This window comes from Mus pahari, chromosome 6, assembly GCF_900095145.1.
Source record: "Mus pahari chromosome 6, PAHARI_EIJ_v1.1, whole genome shotgun sequence".
NCBI classification, from domain to species: Eukaryota; Metazoa; Chordata; class Mammalia; order Rodentia; family Muridae; genus Mus; species Mus pahari.
Genome location: NC_034595.1, coordinates 51,916,982 through 51,938,254, shown reverse-complemented (window position 1 = coordinate 51,938,254; position 21,273 = coordinate 51,916,982). Strand labels below are relative to the sequence as shown.

The window sequence follows — 21,273 nt, the reverse complement described above, 5'->3', positions numbered from 1 at the left end:
CCTCTTCCTCAGGCTCCATAGCATACTTCTGTATGGCCCAGCTCCCCATCTTTTCACCTGCTTTGGGGGACTGAACTGCTGGCCTTTGGGCTATACAAACTTCGTCCAGAGTGAGAACAAGGACCTCTCTGCCAGATGGGGTTTTGCTAACAGTGAGAAAGCCTATGACATGGACTTGTGGTGGGAAGTTCTGCATGGCAGGTAGCCTTCCTCTTCTCATACATAAACCCCTGGTAAGACACCCTTTTCCTATCTATGTCTCAGCAACGCATACAGGCCAGCCGCTAGAAGGTCCCGAGCTGAGCATCTCAAACAACGTCATCAAAATTTGTCTAAACCTGCAACAGCCATTCTTCCAAACAGGGTGTTTGCCAGTGTGAGGGAAGAGGGAAGCTGCCCAAACCATGGAGGAGAACTGTGCCTGATCAAAGCAGCTGCCCCCTCTGTGTGGGACACGAGGGGTTTAAGGAGCTCTCTATTCATTTTAAACCTGGAATGAATCAGGGGTGCTTTAAAAAGCAAACCAGCCTCAAGAGAATCTCCTCCTTTATTGACACCTCCAAAACAAGAATTTTCTGTGAAATGTGAGCTGCCAGTGAGTCACAAAAGCCTGGGCAAATAAATAAATAAATAAATAAATAAACAAATAAATAAAAATTAAGAAACGTAGGCAACGTACCAAAAACACCCCTTAAAATCTGGCCAAATTCACATTAGCTGTTGGCAAGTCAAAAGTCTTGTATTAAGACTACCAGTCAGTACCACTGAGCCAGTGGAGAAGCGAGATAAAAAGAACCCAGAAGACGTGGTGGCCTCAGGATGAACCAGGAACAGAACGGCAGGAAGACCTGCCCAGCCCTACGCTGACACAGGTCCAGCGTTCCTTATTTTGCCGTGTTCTTCTAACTAGGGGAGAGGATTTTCCTTAAAATGACACATGGCCTTTGTCTTAACTGATTCCAGCCAACGAAAAGCCAAGCCGCTTTAGCTAAAACGGCTTTAGTGGGGGGCGTGTAAATAGCACTGTATATTACATAGATGAACTGGGAGGTGGACCCCAGAGTTTGACTCATCTCACTGGCTCCGTCCTCTGAAACCCAATGGAGTCTTCCAAGGGTTGGATAGAGTTTGCAAAGACAACCAGTTGAGACAAGTTAAGAGGCGGGACTGGCAATCTATGAGGAGGGAAACGGGTCATGCAGCCAAAGATCCAGCTTCTCTCTGAGCAGACTCGAGCTGGGACTCGCTGGGGAGAGCTGGCTTCTGCTAAGACCCTTCTCCCTCCCACAAGCCGAGGCAGCCTGTCATCTAATCTGCTTCCCCAGAGCTTCTGCTCTCCAACCAAACCAGTGGTTAGCAACCTCTGGGTTCTCCCCCCCCCCCCCACTTTAGGTGTTGGAGGACTCTTTCACAGGGGTCACACCTAAGACCATTGGGAAACACAGATATTTACACTACCATGTATTGCAATAGCAAAATTACAGTTATGAAATAGCAAGGAAAATAATGTTATGGTTGGGGGTCACTAGAACATGAGGAACTGTATTAAAGGTCCCTCCCCCCAGCCCCCAGCAGTAGGAAGGTTGAGAATGGCTGAACTAGACAGTAAAGTCATGATTTCTGGTCAAGTCTCCATGGCAGGTAACCATACCAGAACATCTAGGGTGAGAATAATGAAAACCATACAAATAATAACAATTTTCTCTCCTTTCTTCCCTCCCTCCCTTGAAAAGCACACAAAGATTCCCCACCCTTAGGGAAAGATCCTGGATACAATCTGAAGGAAAGATGAAGGGATTCTCCCTGACTCTTTGGGGGAGAGCAGGCATCTCCCACAACCTCTAGGCACTGAACACCAAACACTGCCAAAGGAAACTCCTCTCAGAGGAGTACATCTTTGCCTAGGGGCTTCTATGAATTGATGAGCCTTGTTTTACAAATGATCTCATCACCCCCCCCCCCCTGGTGACACAGTCCAACCAAGTACTTTCTCTGTGAGGAAGCAGGATGGTAGCGATCTTTAACCCAAAGCTTGCAAACAACCTTAGAGCTTGCAGGCACTGAAGCGGGCAGTACACTTCAAAAGTGTAAAGCTCATTACTTGAGAAAGGAAAGTTACCCACAAACTCTACTGCAATGTGTTGTTACATTGTTATGCTCGAGACCCACACTGGAGAAGGTGCAGTCATGTCGATTTCAGCAAAGATGTTCATAGCACAGAACAGAACATTAAGCACACTGAGCAATTCCTGCCCATAGCTTTGCTTGGCGTGATAGATAGCTGTTGGAAAACTTGGGGCTTTAGCATCACCCTGCCTCAGTGCAGGCACACCCACAGGATCAGATGTAGATATTATTCCTGAGCAAGAAAAAGTTTTAGAACCTAAGCTCTGATTTAGTGCAGAACTGTTGTGTGCAGATCTCACTGCTGAGGTTGGAATCTGGGGTCTTGTCCAGATCGAGCAAGACCTCTAATTCAGTGTCACCGTCCAACCCTCCCTGTAGATCACTGTCAGCAACAAACGCCCTGTGCAGGAAGTCACCATACCGACTGCGGTGCTCGTAGCTGCCCTTACACCGGAACTTGTGTGCTGGGAAGACGGTAAAAATTCCTTCTTCTGAGCTGAAATATTGCCACTTGATTCCAGGGTTAGATTTCAGGTTGTCTGCGAGAACTGAAAGAGGAAGAAAATGAAATATAACCACAGAGCCCACGGGGGTGTGGGTGCATGGCTCTTCAGGCATCTGTTTTGCATAAACTACTTGTAGGATGAAAAAAAAAAATCCCACCAGATAGAAGAAGGTTGTAAATTTCCTACAAAACATTTTCTTTCTGCTTCTTAAGAAACATCTTGTGAATAGGAAGCATGACGTTTCCCTCAATGGGAGCTATTACTCTTCACATAGTAGGGTGACAGTCTATGTCCTGGACTATTTTTTCCAGTACAAATGGTTCATTTGCACTAATCCGTCTTCTTGTGCGGCTGGTCTCTATTGGGCAAGCATACAGTTGCTGGTGTGAGGGCCATTCTCTAACCATGGAAACTGCTAATAGACCTTGTCTCTAGGGGCTAGATCTGTGACTTTGACCTTGCCTTCACTAGTCTCACTCCAGAGCAATGGAAACCACACAGACGGTATTCGAAGGGCCACCACGTCACTTAGGAACACTGGTCCTCAGAGAATGGTAGCAGTATTCCCATGTCCCCAGAGCTGACATAGAGGCTTGCTTTTACTTTACGACATCTCATTCATAAACCAATTCTAGCCTGCTGGCACTATTCTTGCCTTGGAGTTTAGAAATACTCTTAAACCATCGGCCAAAGAACCCCAGTTGGGGCCAAGTCCTGGGTATCTTGGCTCCTGTATTCACATCATGCTGCACTGTCTAACTGCCTGGGTAGCTGCTGCCAGCTATGGATCATACTTGGCGTTTCTTCAACCCCAGTGATACTCACCTGTGTGTGCCCTGTCTCACAACTTATTGAACTTACTGTATTTTAAAACTTCTCTCTCTCTCTCTCTCTCTCTCTCTCTCTCTCTCTCTCTCTCTCTCTCTCTCTCTGTGTGTGTGTGTGTGTGTGTGTGTGTTGGGCACTCATGCTAGGGCTCCTGTGTGGAAGTCAGAACATTCTTGGGTGTTGGTCCTTGCCTTCTACCTTAATTTGAAACAAGGTCGTTTGTTGTTTGCCACTGTGTATACCAGGCTAGCTGGCATGAGAGCTTCCAAGGCTTCCCCAATCTTCGCCTCTCTTCTCACCAAGTGAGAACTGTGCAACTGTGCCTGGGATTATGTGAGCTCTGGGGGTTCTGAGTTCTGTCCTCATGCTTTTACAGCAAGTGAATTTTTTTACTGACCTATCTCCCCAGCCCTTGAATGATGGTGGTGATGATGATGATAATATTAATTAGAAAATCCAGGCTGTCCTCAAATTCACCATGCAGTTCAGGTTGTCCTTGAACTCACAACTCTCCTGCCTCAGCTCCTGAATACTAGGGTTAATCAAATTTTCATCACCAAATAGTTTCCAAAAGATGTTTTCCTCTCCTCACAATCAGAATGCCATCCCTTCTTTGAGCCACTGTGCCTTTGTTCTCTTCCATTACAACTCAATTCTTTACTACCTGTCTGCCTATGCACAGATCACTGGTCCATGCACTGCAGCATCCATTAACATGAGTAGAACCCATCTTAACTACTGCAGTTACCAATAATGCCAGCAGAGTGAGAGACAGAAGGAGAGCATAAAGCAGTGTGCAGTGGAGGGAGGAAAAGGCAGAGTAGATAGGGAGTTTGAGGTGTGATCCAGAGAGCATGTGCACACACAGCTCTGAGCGCACACAGCTCTGAGCGCACACAGCTCTGAGCGCACACAGCTCTGAGCACACACAGCTCTGAGCACACACAGCTCTGAGCACACACAGCTCTGAGCACACACATGGCACAGATAAGGATTTGTTTCCCTAGTTGAGATGTGACTCTTGACAATAATGGTAGACTTTACCTCTACAGTAGCTCTCGGGGTATTGCATTTAACAGGTGCACATCTAATACAAACATGTGGTCTAATTTCCATGTTGCAAATGAGGAGATAACACCTTAAAGACAGTAGTCCACAGAATGTCTTAGTTAGGGTTTCCTTGCTGGGAAGAGACACCATAACCAAGGCAACTTTTGTCAGGGACAACATTTATTTGGGGCTGGCTTACAGTTTCAGAGGTTCAGTCCATTATCATCAAGGTGGGAGCATGGCAGCATCCAGGCAGGCATGGCATCTTGTTCCAAAGACAAGGAGAAGACTACTGTCTTCCAGGCAGCTAGGAGGAGGGTCTCAAAGTCCAACAAGGTCACACCTACTACAACAAGGCCACACCTCCTAATAGTGCCACTCCACGGGCCAAGCCTATTCAAACCATCACACAGAGTGCTTTCATAACCCAGCAAGTTTTGTGTTTCTTTGCACCTGTCTGTGCAAGCACAGCTCACATGTCTGACCCTCCAGGTTCAATTTTAAGTGCAAACAGCAGGAACGTGACCTTCTCCCTCCAGAGCCTGGAGCCGTGGATACAGAGCATCCAGTAAGCATTTCCTGAATATATGCAAATCCACATCTGGCAGGTGGAAAGGCGTCTCAAACACAGCTCTTTTGACTCTCGAGTTGTTTTTTTTTTTCAGCTAATAATTCTGTATAAAATACAAAAGGAGGAGGTAATTACAATATTATGCTTGTATGCCATACTTAGCACCAAGGGTTATCAATGTTCTGAGGTGGAGATGTGAAGATTGGGAGGATGTGGTGAATTTAACAGTACGGGCAATCTAAAGATATAACAGGACAGCCATATGAAGGCTTCGCTTCCTCCAGAGCTTCATGAAGAAGGCACATGGCTGGCCTACTCTGTCACTTTAGCATTCAGTCCTGTGGCTGGCCTGACAGGAGGCTTCGATAGCTGGCTGGATTGGATTTCTCTCTGTCCCAGGAAGCTCTTGCTTCAGCTCTCGAGTGCTGCTGCCTCCAGGCTACTGTTCCATCTATAACCCTGATGCTCGCTAGACTTTGATCAACTCTCCATTTACTCTTGGCCTATCATGAGAACAGAACTGCTTGGCAGGATGAATGGCTCAAAAGAACCAGTCCATGCCTAGGACAAACTAGTCGGGGGAAATCTGAATATACACTGAGCCTTTTACTAACTCATCAGCACAGTATCTGATGATCAGCTTGGATGAGGTTAGGGGTACTATCCAAAGACAAGAAAGGTCAGCCAGACGATGAGAAGGGGTGGACAACAAGTACCTCCTACCTACCATGTACAATGAAGTGTATCGTGCACACACCGCCGTGGATTTCTGCATTTGGGGCTTTCTTAAAAACAGTATCTATCCCAAGATGTAGCCTATGCAGAAGGATGGGGACATGAGAAGATAGTAGTACCTTGCAAGCATCACCTTGCAAATATTGATTTAGCAAGAAAGCCCAGAGGCCAAGGTGAGCTCTCCAATTCGTCATAGCATACAGTGTATATAATAAGCACATATCATCTGGGCACAGGATGGGGGATATAAACACATATCCTCTGTGCATGGGGTAGAGTACATATCATCTGTGCACAGGATGGGGGATATAAACACATATCCTCTGTGCATGGGGTAGAGTACATATCATCTGGGCATAGGATAGAGTATATAAACACAAACCATCTGTGTATAGGCTAGTGTACATAAGCACATATCTGTGCATAGGATGATGTACATAAGTGCACACCATCTGTGCATAGGTTGGCATATATGAGTGCATGGCTGCCATGAACCCAGAGTAACTCTAGTTGGCTCTAGTCTCCTTCTGAGTGAGGCTTACCATGTTTAAAGCTTATCTACTTTGCTGCCCTCCTGCTGCCACTGGCAATCTGTTCTCTGAGGACTGAGCAATGGCAAACAGTTGGGTGGTAACCCAAAAGTTAACAAGACAGCAATTAAAACCCACGATCAATGTTAGAATGCCAGTTTTATCTTTATTCCTGGCATGCAGAGACACAGTCTGGCATCAGAGCTGTTTCTACCTGCCACTGGAAACGCTCAAACCACAAAGGAAAACCACTGGTCAATAAACCCATTTTACACTGAGATTCACTTCTGAGGACCACGCTGGGACGACATGTGATTGTGCCTTTGAAAAGCTGCATGGTGCCATTGGTCACCTAGCCCCACTTCCAGGAATAGATCCCCAGGGAAACCTGGGACCTTTCTTACATGAAGAAAAATAAGGTTCCAGTCGAGCAACAGAGCAGGGTGCCCCAACACTAGCTCTTTGCTGATGAATTTTCGCCATCTAATTCCAAGCAAAGCAAGCTAACCTTAACATGCATATAAAGTTTCAGGTATTGGAATTAAACCAGAATGACAGGGACCCACAGGCACACGGGAGTGTTAGGATGTCCGTACATCCCCATGTCTTTGTGGTTTGAAGGGACAGCTTCCAGTCCCAGCACAGTTTTCCAGTTTGGAATATTGGCATCAACTTCTGCTGAAAGACACATAGTAGAAACCCTGGATGTTCAGAGCATTATGGTCTAATAAAATTACTTACTACTACTAATATAGCAAGAAGGCAGCCGCAGGCATGTAATTGATCAAATTTGGCTGTGAACCAATTAAAGTATATTTATGAAAATCAGCAGTAAGCCATATTTTGTTGGCAGTTCTCCCCCAAAGCTATGCAAAATACACTACATGCAGGATTCGATGTATTTCTGAACATGTATATTTTTAGCAATTACCAGCCTTTTGTTCCTCTATGGCCCCCACATACATGCCAAGGACCCATAATACAGGCACGCCAAATCCATGCAATAACGATTATTATCTCTAAGACACACAAGGAAATGGGCTCAGAGAGGTTTTTGTGACATGCCTGAGGTTCTACTTTGAACAAGAAGGGCACATGACTCAAGCCAGTCTGAGATCATGAAGTCTGTTCCTGTCTCTTGCCAGGCACTGTGCCCTTGTTAAGGTCATCCCCAGGATGCAATGAGCATGCGCTCTGGTGGTGTCTGGCTGATGTGAATGTGTGCAGATGCAGAAAGGCCTCTTCCTTCCTCTCCTCCTGGGGTCTGAAGCCTTAACCTTGATCTGATATTTGCAATGCTCTCCAGGAAAACCCTGCCAACCCCTGCAATAAAAAGGCAAGCACCGCCTTTGGAAGTACAGGAAGGCTTGATGGCCTCATTTAAAAGTAACATCTGTACCAATAAACAGGCGCTAGGAAACTATTAGGAGGGAGCCGATGGGACTGGGAATGTTTTAAAAATAAATCAGAAGTCATACAGTGCGTGATACATTGAGTCTCACCACAAAAGATCATTCTGGATTCTCACAATCACTCTTGCATTGAGTGCAGCAGGCAAGGGTTCTCAAATTCTCCTTCTCAGGAGTCCTTTGGTATACGGTTACATTTCATCCATTATCTGGTACCAGCAGAGGAAGATGAATACGAAGGTAATGAGACCCCCAAGACCTAGAGGTAATTTATCACCATGAAGCACGAATGGTGAAGCAGCACCCCCACCCCCTTCTGGCCAAGATGCAGAGGTGAAGAGAGCCTTATTAACTGTGAAGACGACCCAGAGGGGCTTCCCACCATAGTTGGATCAGCTGCATGCTCTGGCCACTTGAGGTGGTGTCTAACTCACCACAGGGCCCTCTTTCCTAGAGGGGGTTGAAAAATGTTCAGGAAAAAGGCAGGCCCAAACTATTGGCCCAGGATGCATGGTTTTTGGCTTTAAACTATTAGCAGGCAGGCTTTGTATCTGTCCATATAATGCACATACATATCAACACCCACACCCACCCATGTGTTAAAGAGGCAACAAATCAATATTCTTCACTAAAGTTGATAACCAAGCTCGAAAATACAGAATCCTCTGAAGTTCTGGAGCTGGGGGAAGGGAGTTAGCTCTTGCCACCTTACAATCAGCGTGATAATTGTTAAGGTTCATTGTACAGCACTGGTTCTCAACCTGGGGGTTGACCATTAAACAAAGGTCGCCAAAGCCCATCAGAAAGCATAGATATTTATGTTATGATTCATAATAGTAGCAAAATTACAGTTATGACGCAGCAATAAAATAGTTTTGTGGTTGGAGGTCACCACACCATGAGGAACTGTATTAAAGGGTCGCAGCGTTAGGCAGGTTGAGAGCCAGTGCTGAGGAATCTCATTTCTAGATCTATGATCCTGGAGGGCTGGCTTCCCTTTCCATCACGTTCAGGCACATGCTCTCTTAGAATTATTTGGAGCACACAGGTTGACATGGTCCACACATGTGCTGTATACATTCTAAAAGCTCACTTTTAGCTAAACTCAATTAAAAATAAATGAGATGTTCGGACCACATCAGTGTGGAAGCATCGATCATTTTAAATAGGCTTTACAAAGTCAGCCACTACTTTCTCGGTGCATGAATGCTTTGTTGAGAAAGTCTGCAAATAAAACTACCTCATACTATCAACTATTTATCTAAATAAATAAATAAATAAATAAACAAACAAACCATAATATATGTAGTTCTCTGTATAAATATATGTTTAGAGTTTAAATGAAATTTTCTTATCTGGGCTGAAAATGTTCCTTGCAAGAGCCAAAGACTACCTAACAAAAATCCAATACTAGGCATGAGAAGTCCTCTTTTTGAATTGTTGGTCAAAGTTCACCAAGAACCCCACCCCCCAAAATATAAAGCCTATTGTTGTTGCCTTGGTTATCCCCTGAACTGGCTAACTTTATGTCAACTTGACACAGCTAGAGTTATCTGAAAGGAGGGAACCTCAACTGAGAAAATGCCTCCATAAGATATCGCTAAAAGGAATTTTCATTTGTTGGTGTTGCTACCATTACCCTGGGTCCTGGGTTCCACAAGAAAGTAGGCTGAGCAAGTCATGATGAACAAGCCAGTAAGCAGCATCCCTTCAGTGCCTCTGCATGGCCTCAGTTCCCACCTCCAGGCTTAAGTTCCTGTCCTGACTTCCTTCTCTCCCCAACTTGCTTTGGTCGTGATTTTTCATCACAACGATAGTAACCTTAATTAAGACACAACCTTTTCTTAAGCAATTAACTTAATCACAACCACAACTAAGACACCCTGCACTTCAGAAACAGGGCCCAGAGGGCCATCAAATGGAATGAATGCTTTTCTGAGGATTAGCTTTCATGGTACAGTGAAATTTCTAGAAGATGGAAGCCACCAACAGCCATACCCAGCTAAGACACTGATGAATCACAAGAGCAGCAGCATGCCACAATGTCCCTACAGGTGCAGAAGTGGCATGCATATCTTGGCGGTAACTAAGAGGTCTCTAATTGTCTTTAAAACCAACTCAACAGGAAGGGAAGCATGTTTAGTACTGAAAACCTAGCCAACTAATCAGGGCCAGTAGAGCTATAGCTCTTGGAGAAGCACCTTAAACCAGCACCATCCCTAACTAGATTCTAAACCTTTTCCCGTAGAGTCAAAGGTAAGTGCAATCTTCAGTCCTCATCAAGGAAACTTCTGTTTGCAACAGAGAGAGAACACTACAGAAAATCACAACCGACTAAAATGCAGAGTTGTGGAGCTCATCCCTGATGGCTCGATCTAGAAAACACTCTTGTTCCTAATGCTCAGGGAGCATTGTGGAAGAAGAGGCAGAGAGACTGTGAGAGCCAGAGGATTGGGGAGCTTTCTGTGAGATCACGTCTCCTAGCCATGTCAGAAGCTACACTCATGAACCTTCACTAGACTATCTAAACACAAACTGAAGAAGGACAACAACAGACATGCTTGCTACATGGACAGAGGAAAGCCTACACTGCCCCAACCTCACACAAAGCACTACAGGCATCTAAGGAATGCTGAGGGTGGGAGAAAGACTCTTCAGGAACAGCACACGGTTGGTTATCTAATACCAAATGGTCAGCTCTGACAACATACATATGACTAATATTCAGGGACACACACATACACACACAGAGTGCACATAGCAACAGTTTTTAAAAAAGAGATCATGAATTTGAAGGAGAGGGGGGAGAAGTATATGGGAGGGTTTAGAGGGAGGAAAAGCAAAGGAGAAATGATGAAATTATATTAATCTCAAAAATAAGAGAAAGGTTTTATTTACAATGAACAAACACTAGCTCAGAAATTAACAGGTGAATGAAGAGATTAAAAAACCTGCTAATGGAAAGACTTATATTTTTGATTTTGGTCTAGCCATATCAAATGTATAACATGAACATGTTCAACTTGAGATTTATTGAATGCCACTTATACTTCAATTAAGCTATTTTGCTAATAGGTATGGCACTTCATATAGAAGTTTCACATACACACTGTGTGTTAATTTTCATAATTGCCCTGTAAACATAAACTTTTATCCTCGTCTTACAGAGGCAACATGAACTTTCTCAAGGTCTGAGGGTTAAGGCTGTGACTTGAACTGGAAAATATGTGGGTCTAACATGCCTGATCTTCCCACGACACTACAGCACTGGTGTAAATAAGTAAGTACAAGATTAGCCCCAGCATGTGGGAGGTAGAAGCAATAAGAACCTGAGCTCCAGGCTAGCCTGGGCTACCTCATAGTGGGATAGTTTCAAAAACCAATTAAGTCAGGAGCTGGAGAGATGACTCAGTGGTGAAGAGCATGTCCTGCTCCCCCAAAGGACCCACGTGGATTCACGGCACCCCTGTAACACGCTTCATAAATGCTTGTGATTCTAGATCCAGGATGTCTGATACCTCTGGAATGTGCAGGCACCTGCATTTCACATATACGGACCTACACAGATTCACATATTTTAAAAATAAATCTTAAAAATAAAGCAAAGACCAAGTAAAGGTAGGTGAAGCCAAACAAAACATGTATGAATTAGTAGCCAGATAAATGCATGCTGTATTATTTCTCTAGAGGCAGAATCAATACACACATGTGCAGGCATTTCTTAAAAAATAGTAAGTTGTATTAGTTGATAAACATGGGATGTAAATTAACTGATGAGGTATAACAAAAGTAATTTTATAACTAAAAAAAAAAAAAGATTTAGGAAGAAACAAACTATTGAACTTTTACAGCTGACATGTGAGAGCTGGAAGCCAGTGTCTTGTCATGGTGTGTACCACTCACCCGTGGACTGGGCTGGCTTAGCTGATGCCCTCTTCTGGAATGTATGAAGACAACTACAATGTACTTACATATAATAAATAAATCTAAAAAAAAAACAAAAATCAAAAAACAAAAAACCAAAAGAACAAAAAAAACTCAGACACATGCTGTGGCCTAGAAGGAAAATGGACATAGGAAGATGATTGAGAAGCAGTGTAGCAGACACCTAAATCGTCTTGGGAGTTTACCACGGGTTATAATCACTAACATGGGGAAGACTAAGAAGGCTGTTTGGACGCAGGCCCAGCCCTCTATGGCACCTTCTATTTAATTCATGCTGGTACTTATTTATTTTAAGGGGTCTCTGATAACACAGAATGGACCCACAATGAGAAGCCACAAGATTAGGCCTCATCTTTTAAGTCTGGCAAATCCATCTGACCTTAAAATTACTCTACAGGGAGTATCCAAAAGGCATCTTTCTAAAATGTACGGCATATCCTGCTTTCAAAGATTTACCACTGTCCTGTATCGACCATTAAATCCAAACTCTGAAAGGCCCCTCCCTTCTCTCCAGTCTTCTCTCCTGCCACCCACTGTACATTAAGAGCTATTGCTTTTACTACCAAAAATGTTATCAGGCCCTCTTCCAAGGTGGTCTTTAGGCCTGGATAACACTTTTCTCCATCCAGTTTGTTATCCTTCAAATTTTGCCTTCAGTTTCAACTTCTCAGAGGCTACATTCCCCAGTGGCCTTCAGTCAGCATCCTCATATCCAATATTGCTCTTCTCAGCAAAACCTGGTACTATTCTGTGGACCATTTTTATAGCTGGTCCTTGGACCCTACCCAGTCTAAAGAGCTGAGAGTTACACTAGGGCAGTAACCAAAGTAAGGTTGTCTGTCATAGTCTCAGAGCACACCACAGGCCAGTGTTTTAATAAGCACTGTTAGGACAAGTGATCTGTGACTTGGGTAAGTGCCTTGCTTCTGTCCCTCATTAGAGTCCAGCTTTCTCATCTGTAAAGTGATGGATTTGGAGAAGATATTAACAAATTCCCTTTAAAACCAAAAGAGGAAAAATACAGATCATGATCGTCAATGGGAATGAAATGCCAATGCTCAAGTTACAATTAGGACACCCCACAAACTGACATATCCCAAGCTAAAGAGCATTCACAACCTACAATCAAGATTAACCTATCTTAAATGGACTGAGAACATTTGTACTAACCCCTTGTTGGGAAGAATCAAGATAAAACCCATTTTATAAGAAAGTGGTGAAAATGTCATAGACACACACTGCATGGAAGACAGAGGGAATGGGAGACTCTGGCAATACAGTACATGACAGTGTGCATGGGCTACCTGCTATCAGGAACTTCAGTTGGGGGGGGGGCATCTGCCCATCCTTGTGCTGCTGCCCAGCATCGAGCTTCATGTTGCCTATCCACAGCCCAGGAAAATATCCAAATTTAAAGTTCAAAATGCGATTTCTCTAGAATGTGTAGCATCTTTGCAGTAAAATCAGAAAACATTGGACCACTTTATGTTGAGGTCTGTGAACTTACAGAAGAAGGAATTTCCAGGTGAGTGTAGTAGCACTTGCTTTTAATACCAGACCTTGGGAGGCAGAGGTAGGCCAGCCAGGGCTACACAGTGAGACCCTGTCTCAAAGAACAACAACAGCAGCAGCAGCAATGACTTTCCAGTTCTAGTAATTGAGATGGAATTAGTGCACACGGTACCAACTATATTAGAATATCAGCTATATTAAAATATAAAGATATCTAATTGAAATATTAAGATGAGCAAGATGGAGAGAAGTAAACTCCGTCTGACAAGACTGTGGGAGCCATCACAGGCTGTGGTGTCACATGAGAAAGAGTGCCTTCATCTCATGAGGTAATAAAGTCACAGTAAAAGCAACAGCAGAATCCCAGAAAAGCAGGACGCCAGCCTCGGAAGGAGCTAGAAGCACCTGGAGGACACCCTGCAGAACAGCAGCAGGCCACTACCACTAGTATTTGCTCTTACATCTTTTTTGTCTTTCAGTTTTGCTTTGGCTGTGTGCCTGGGAACTTTTGGGGAGTAGCTGAGAGATTATTTTTGTTGCTTTCAGAGGACCTGAATTCACCATCTCCAAGATAGTAACCTTAACTAAGACACAACCTTATCTTATGCAATTAACTTAATCACAACCATAACTAAGACACCCTGCACTTCAGAAACAGGGCCCAGGGGGACATGAACTGGAGTAAGTGCTTTCCTGAGGACTAGCTTTCGTGGTGCAATGAAATTTCTAAAAGGAGGAAGCCACCAACATCCCTACCCAGCTAAGACACTGATGAATCACAAGAGCAGCATGCCAAGATGTCCCTATAGATGCAGACCCAAGGCTGGACTCCAGTCTCAGGTGATTCATCACCTTCTTCTGGCCCCAAAGACACTGCACACATGTGATACAGAGGCTCAAGCATAGGAAAACACTCACACTTATGAAATAATAAATAAAATAGTAATTTTTTAAAAAAAATAAAAGGTGTTAAGTTCAGGGTTGGGCAATCAACTTCAAGGTACACAGAATTTCACATTTCTATCTCAATGAGAAGGATTTTAAAATTCAGGTTCAAAGCATAATATAGACACTTTCTTACCCGTGCGTTAAGAAGGATCTAGTAGTAGGTCTTTGTTACCATTTGGAAGAAATTTTATTATCATAGTTAGGGTCAGACTCTAGGTCCTGACAGTCCCAACAAACTAGGTTTGGTCACATGACCTCAAACAGGTATACTAAGTAACTAGAATAATAATAAAAGATGCAATAGGAGTTCCAATGTGGACCCTTTGGGAAGAGGGATACGGAAGCCTAGTGACTTTTCCAAGTTCAGAACCTAACATCTTTAGATGTAAATGGACAGCAAATGTGCAAATTAAGGAGTCCTTGTCAAGGTGTGGTCCCACAAATCACCTTTGGCTTGGCAAGCTGATCGATTATCAGGCTGCGCTAAACCTTTTTTCAGGAGACAAGCTCTCCCTCTGGCTGGCACCAGGATCCCAGCATGATATTACTGGGAGCTACCAATTTCCTGAGGCTTATTGCTTCAATAGTCTTAGAGGCAGAGCGAGGGGCAGGGGTGCTTCTTTAGAATAGCTTCCTTCTTGCACTACAGCTACAGCAACTCTTCCAAGAGTTCATGTGTTGAAATTCAATCTCCACTGAGACAGATGAAGAACGAAACTCAACCCAACTGGGGTTCAGAAGTGGAACCCTTTGGAGGTGATGAGGACTAGTTAAGTTAGGGTCGAACACCATGATTGAATATTGGTGGCTGTGTAAATAGGAGAGGAAGAGAGACACTCAGCAGATAGAAGCACATACAAGTGTGCCCTGTCCTTTGCCATGTGACATCCTGTGTTGCTTTAGGGCTTTGCTGAGGAAAGGCCTTTACCAGCTATAAGCCCACACATGGACAAGCACTGTGAGCCAAAACAAAATATCTTCCCAAGAGGCCTCTCTGGAGTCCTTAGCTACAGTAACGAAGTAGGATAGCACAGTCCAAGGTCTTCCATAATCTGCTTTCCTAAAACGTCTTCATCAACCATTGTATAAGAGAAGTGAATGAAAAGAAGAAATGAAAAGGGAGGAAGGATATAACTGCTCCTAGGTATGAAGGAGAAGAAAGTTTATTGTAGGTAAAAGGGGAGCACAGGCTGGGATGGATGTCTGGGAGTGAACATAACCTTGAACCATGTGAGGGAGGGCAGAAGGGAAAAGGGGAGGGTCAGGAGGGGAAAGGGCGGACAGAAGGGCTGGGTAGCCAAAATGGCTGGATTATACAGGGAGGGGCAGCCCACCCCCTGGGCTGGAGAAGTTTAGGGTAGGTGGCAGAGTATACAAGCCTATTCCTGTAACAGGTAGGGACTGAGGGATGCTGGGAGAACTAGGTACACTTTGATATGTTAAGTAGATACCTGAGTACCCATATGTCCCAGCTTTGAGACCTAACATCAAGAAAGAGCCAGGATTTCTTTGGTTAACTGGTAAATCACCAGTATGGCAAACATACTTGAACTTGAACCCTTGATGTAACATTAGATTAGAAACCAATGTAAATAAAGCTCCAGTTTATTTGACATCCAAGTTCATGAATACCCTACTTCTACCTAAGAGCTTCTCCAATGGGGAGAACATTTGTGGGAACAACAGATTAAAAGTCTGGACTCTAAGAGAAAATATCCTCTTTAGAAATTTGTTTACAAAGAATTCACTATCACATTGCTTCAGGATCACTAGTATGAAGTGCATATCTGCACTAGTTCTTTATACATACATACATACATACATACATACATACATACATACATACATACAGCTAAGTACTCAAGGCAGGCCTACTTGGGAAGATACTTTATTTTGACTCACAGTGCTTGTCCATGTGTGGGTTTATAGCTGGTAAAGGCTTTCCTCAGCAAATACACACACACACACACACACACACACACACACACGATAAAGACCATCACCAAAAGCATAAAATTATCTTGGAGAGGAAAGGGTGTGTTTGTTTTACATGTAGAGACTACAGTACATCACCTAATCAAGTCAAGGCAGGGTCCTGGAGGTAGGGCCTGGAGCAGAGAGCACAGAGAAATACTGCTTACTAGTTTGTTCTCCTTGGCTTGCTCAGTTTGCTTTCTTACCTGTTCCTGGAACATCTGCCCAAGGGTGGCACCACCCACAGTGGATTGGGTCCTCTCTTATCAATCGCCAATCAAGAAATCAGCCTCAGGTTTGCCCATAGGCCAGTCTTACAGAAGCAATCCCTCTTCTGATGTCCCCTATTCCCAGAGGACACTAGTCTCTAGTTTGCATCAATTTGACAAAACCGAAAAATGAACTAGCAAAAAAGAAAACAACTTCTAAAAAGTGGTATATACGGGCAGAACACCCCGGGGTTCTTCTCATCACTGCCTAAGTTAGAACAGTGTTTCATTTTAGGTTGACAGGAGATTACAGCATCTCAGACAAGGTCAAAACAATTCTAGAAATTAAAATGTCAAAAGCCCATGATAAAAGATTGATAAGATTCGGTGCTGTGAGCCCAGCTCCAGGTGAAAATCAGTAACAAGATGAGATGGGAGTTAAGACAAAACCTATAATAATGGTTCAGTCAATGTTCTAGACATTTTTAGTTATAACAAAGCCTTTTATACATTCGAATAATATCCTTTTACAAGGAAAAAACAAAACCAGTGGTAGGTGAGATGGATTCCCCAGGACCATTCAGCCCCTACATCTAGGAGGTAAGTTCTGATCTACTAAGTCTCCTTATTTTTCTTCCCTCCCTCCTGCCTTTCAGATATTTACTAAATCTTGCTTATGTAGGTCACAGAAAGGGCAGCTTTCTGACTAGCAGCGAGAGGCTTCAGGGTGGGGTCTCCAGTGCCTCCTCATGCCAGCACATTCTTGCCCAAGACATCTACCTGGTAAGGACTCTGAATGTGGAACAACTTGATTTCTGCACTACAAAATGCAAATAAAGAAAACCAGGAAATGGAAACTCGTCTTATAGAAAACTATAGACTCTACCACTAGCTGTGTAAGGACTTTCACACAGTTGACATCTGCCTTTATAGCTCCATGCAAATTCTAAGCAAAGATCAGCAATTTTGAAATAGCAATGGTTTGTTTTTTGGCCTTTTTTTGAGACAGGATCTCTCTATTATGTAGCTCTGTCTGTCCTGGCATTCACTCTGTAGACTGTGGTGGACTGGAACTCAGAGAGATCCACCTACCCGCCTCTGCCTCAACGTGCTGGGATGAAGGGAGTGCTCCACCATGCTGGCTGGCTTTGCTTTCGGTTTTAAGTTTTGTTTTGCTTCTTACTCCAGCATGCAAACTGTGGTCAGATGAGCATCAGACACGCTGTACTTTTCCTTTCTCAGGTGTTCCTTAACCCCCATTTACTGAGTCCTGAGGGTCACTAACGTAGACAGTACTCACTCTTTGTAAATCATTGTAACATGTGGAGCCCAGATGTCCATTCCCTCAAATGTGACTATTGCAGTTAACTGAGCCTTCTACCACGAGTCTCTGGAGCTAAAGCAAAACCAACCCTGCCCCTCAAACTTCTTACTATCAGTTTTCAATAGACTAGGAAAGACGTGGGTTACAAAACACTCAGGAGTTGGGCTGTAAACTGGATAGTGGTGGTGTATGCCTTTAATCTCAACACTCAGGGGCAGAGGTGGGGCAGATTCAGCTCTATACAGAGAAATCCTATCTCAAAAAAAGAAGAAGAAGAAGAAGAAAGAGTTGGGCTGTAACTTTTGTCTGTTCCACGATATTTACCCAATAGCAATTAAAGTACAAAAGGGAAACACTCGTAGTAGAAAGCTTGTCTCCCTAAAGAACTCTAGGTTTTCTGATATGTAACTCTACACCACCCAGGCAAATATACCAAGTTCCATGCTTCCCATAGCCTGCCGAAGAGAAAACAAAAAGCTGTTTTAAGCTCAGAGATACAAGCACGCACAGGCTCCTTAGACAGACCAGACTTTACATAGCAAGCCTCAGTAACAGCCCGTGAAACGGCGAAAAAGTTTAGAAGTAATGAAACAAATGAACACTTTAAGGACTCCAAATACAGCTTCTGGCATTGGTCATTATACCTGACCACGCATCTCCAGCTCCTAATCCTGAGTCTTGTTTGTACTCTGGATGATCTATGTCAGGGACCCAAGTTCTGTTTATGCAGCTCTAGGAAGACATGTTCCAGGCACTTAAGTCATTCTTTTACATATGATACCTCAGATCTTTCAGCCACCAATCCTAGTCTAGAAACTAAAACACAAAGAGGTTAAAGTTCCAAGTACGTAATTGCTATGAAGAGACTGAAGACTGAGGTTGACTAAAGAGACTCCTTTATTCTTATTTACAGCTAGGCGGTTCAGGAAGCAAAGAGTGACATTCAACCTTGAATGCTGAATGGGTCTCAGATCATGGAGCCCAATGGTCTTGCCACTAATGTCAGCTGTCTACACTTGGTTCTAGGGTCAATCTTATGATCCATTCCTAGCTCCCCCATACACACTCAAATCGGATTCTGTTCCAAATTCAAGGTTTGTTTTTTTGTTGTTTTTTTTTTCATCTATTCTAGTTAAACATATAGGGAAAAAAAATAACCAGTCTGTCCTTAATTCATTCGAGGCTTAGAGAACTATAAAGCCCAGGGGCAGTCCAAAATCATGAATGTCTATTCTTCTTCCCTCTCCCAGAGAACCCATGGGCCTGGATGCTCTCCATATAGTAATGGCAGCGGCGTGTGTGTGTGTGTGTGTGTGTGTGTGTGTGTGTGTGTGTGTGTAACAAAACCATGGTTCTCAATCCTGATTGATCAACACAACCAATTTCTGAAACCTACAGGACCCCAAACTTACCGTGCAAGTGTCCTGACTCTCTCTGGTTGAGGAGCGCAAAATGAGTTTCATAAACAAACTACCTAGTGGGACTTTGGTAGTTAGCTATGACTGGTTCATATAATTTAACATTATATTTCTGTTATCCCATATGGGTTTTGGTTTTCCCAGACTGATTAAATTTTAAAATGCATTAATTAACATTAGTGATGCCTCCTTGTGTCCTCAGTTGTCATGGACTGGAGTTTTCTCAGTCAAGTAACTTCAAAGGGAAGTCTCCACCGAGTCTGTCCATCTTCCAGTACTGCCCAGTTCCCCTTCCAAGTTCGACTTAATTATCCAGCCTAGTTTTTTCTTCTCCACAAAGTTCCTACCTTTCCCAACTTAAATCTGCCAGTTTCTTGGCTTCAAAGTTTAAAAACAAAAACCAACAAAACAAAACAAAAACATGAAACCAATCCTAACACAAACTCTTCTATTAAAAATATGGCTCTACCAACCTTAGAAACAATGGTCCATCTTGACTGCTCATATTTTTAGCTTCCAGAGCATGCCATGAGCATACCTCCATCACCTGAATAATTCCTGTTATCTTTTATGACCCAGTTCAAAGCTGGGACCTGGGGCTTTTCCCCATCTTCCTGCCCAACAGTATTAACATACATACAAGAGTGTGAGTTCTCTGAGGGCACTGTCTAGTGCTGCACCTAACATAAAACTGTCCTCCATGTGACGTCCTTACAAAGCAGCATGGGGTGGGGCTGAGGCTATTTCTAGATCTCGGGTTTCGGGAATGAAGCTGCTTTAACTGAATTTTGAAAAATAAGCCAGAGAGCCTGGGTGAGTTGAAATTTCAAATATCAAGCCATGGGAAGAGACGGAGAAACATCTCAACATTGGCATTTTGGGGCAGGAGACCATAACTGGGATCCATGGTTAGACACTTTGTATTTCAGTTTACAAGAGCTAACTGCTCTGGGCTGTCATCTACAGAATGGGATCTACCATAAGAATAAGATCGAGGATATTTTTGTGAAAGCCATTACTGTGGAATCTGTGTCACTTTCACGATGGGGAAATTTTTCTGCACATGTTCACAGGTAAGCCCTGGAAGCCAGTGCTACCTGACAGGAAACTACAATCATTTCTCCCTGAGGTTCTTCAAAAGCCTTGGTTATCCTACCATGGTGATTTGAGTGAGAATCGCTCCTTAGGTTCATATATTTGAATATTTGGTTCCCGACTGTTGCACTGCTTAGGAAGGGTTAGGAGGTGTGGTCTTGTTGGAGGAGGTGTGTCATTGGGGGTGAGCTTTAGGTTCAAGCCTATGCCAGGCCCAGCCTCTTCTTGCTCCCCTCCCTCTCTGCCTGTGGCCAGGATATAAGTTCTTAGGTACTGGTGCAGTGCCAACCCTGCCTGTCTACTGTGGCACTCCCTGCCATGATGCCATGATAACTGACCTCTGAAAGTGTAAGCAAGCCCCCAATTAACTGCTTACTTCTATAAGCTGCCTTGGTCATGGCATCCCCTCATATCAATAGAACAGTAGTTTTGATTCCTATTACAAAGACAAGGAAACAAGGGTACATACAGACAATCCTAGCTCCTTTCATTCAACGAGGATTAATTTGTGTGCTTGCTGTAGGAAAGGTACTGCACTGGGTAAGAACAGAGTCAAGGAGTGTGGAGAGAATCTCTATGTACTGTTTGGATGTGCCACCTGTCAATAAAAATCCTATGGGCTGTAAGGTGGAACATCTGGTAGGCAGAGAGGATTCTGGGAAAGAGCTAGGCATGGAAAGATTCACCCAGGAAGAGGAAGGAGGACAGCAACATGGGAGCCGAGCTGAGGTGAATAGCCATGTGGCAGAATTTAGATGAGAGAAAATGAGATATTTAGTTATGAGCTAGTTGGAGACCGTGCCAAAGTTTATGGTCAAAGTATTTATAAAAATATTTTGAGTTCTGGAGCTGTTAATTCTGGGAGCCTGGGGTTGACAGGACAGCCTCTATTTTACAAAGGAAATGTCCAATATAAAAATTTAACATTCTAGCCGGGCGTGGTGGCGCACGCCTTTAATCCCAGCACTCAGGAGGCAGAGGCAGAGGCAGAGGCAGGCGGATTTTTGAGTTCGAGGCCAGTCTGGTCTACAGAGTGAGTTCCAGGACAGCCAGGGCTACACAGAGAAACCCTGTCTTGAAAAACCAAAAAAA

The 21,273-nt window shown here is 43.7% G+C and overlaps 1 protein-coding gene across 1 annotated transcript in view; it reads right to left on the bottom strand.

Annotated features, from left to right (window-relative positions):
• The window catches only part of Cachd1 (cache domain containing 1), a 230,044-nt gene that overhangs the window by 52,667 nt on the left and 156,104 nt on the right, over positions 1 to 21,273 (bottom strand). The window contains exon 5 of the mRNA XM_021199687.2: positions 2,549 to 2,675. Within this exon, the coding sequence (XP_021055346.1) occupies positions 2,549 to 2,675 (127 nt within the window). The remainder of the gene's footprint in view (positions 1 to 2,548; positions 2,676 to 21,273) is intronic.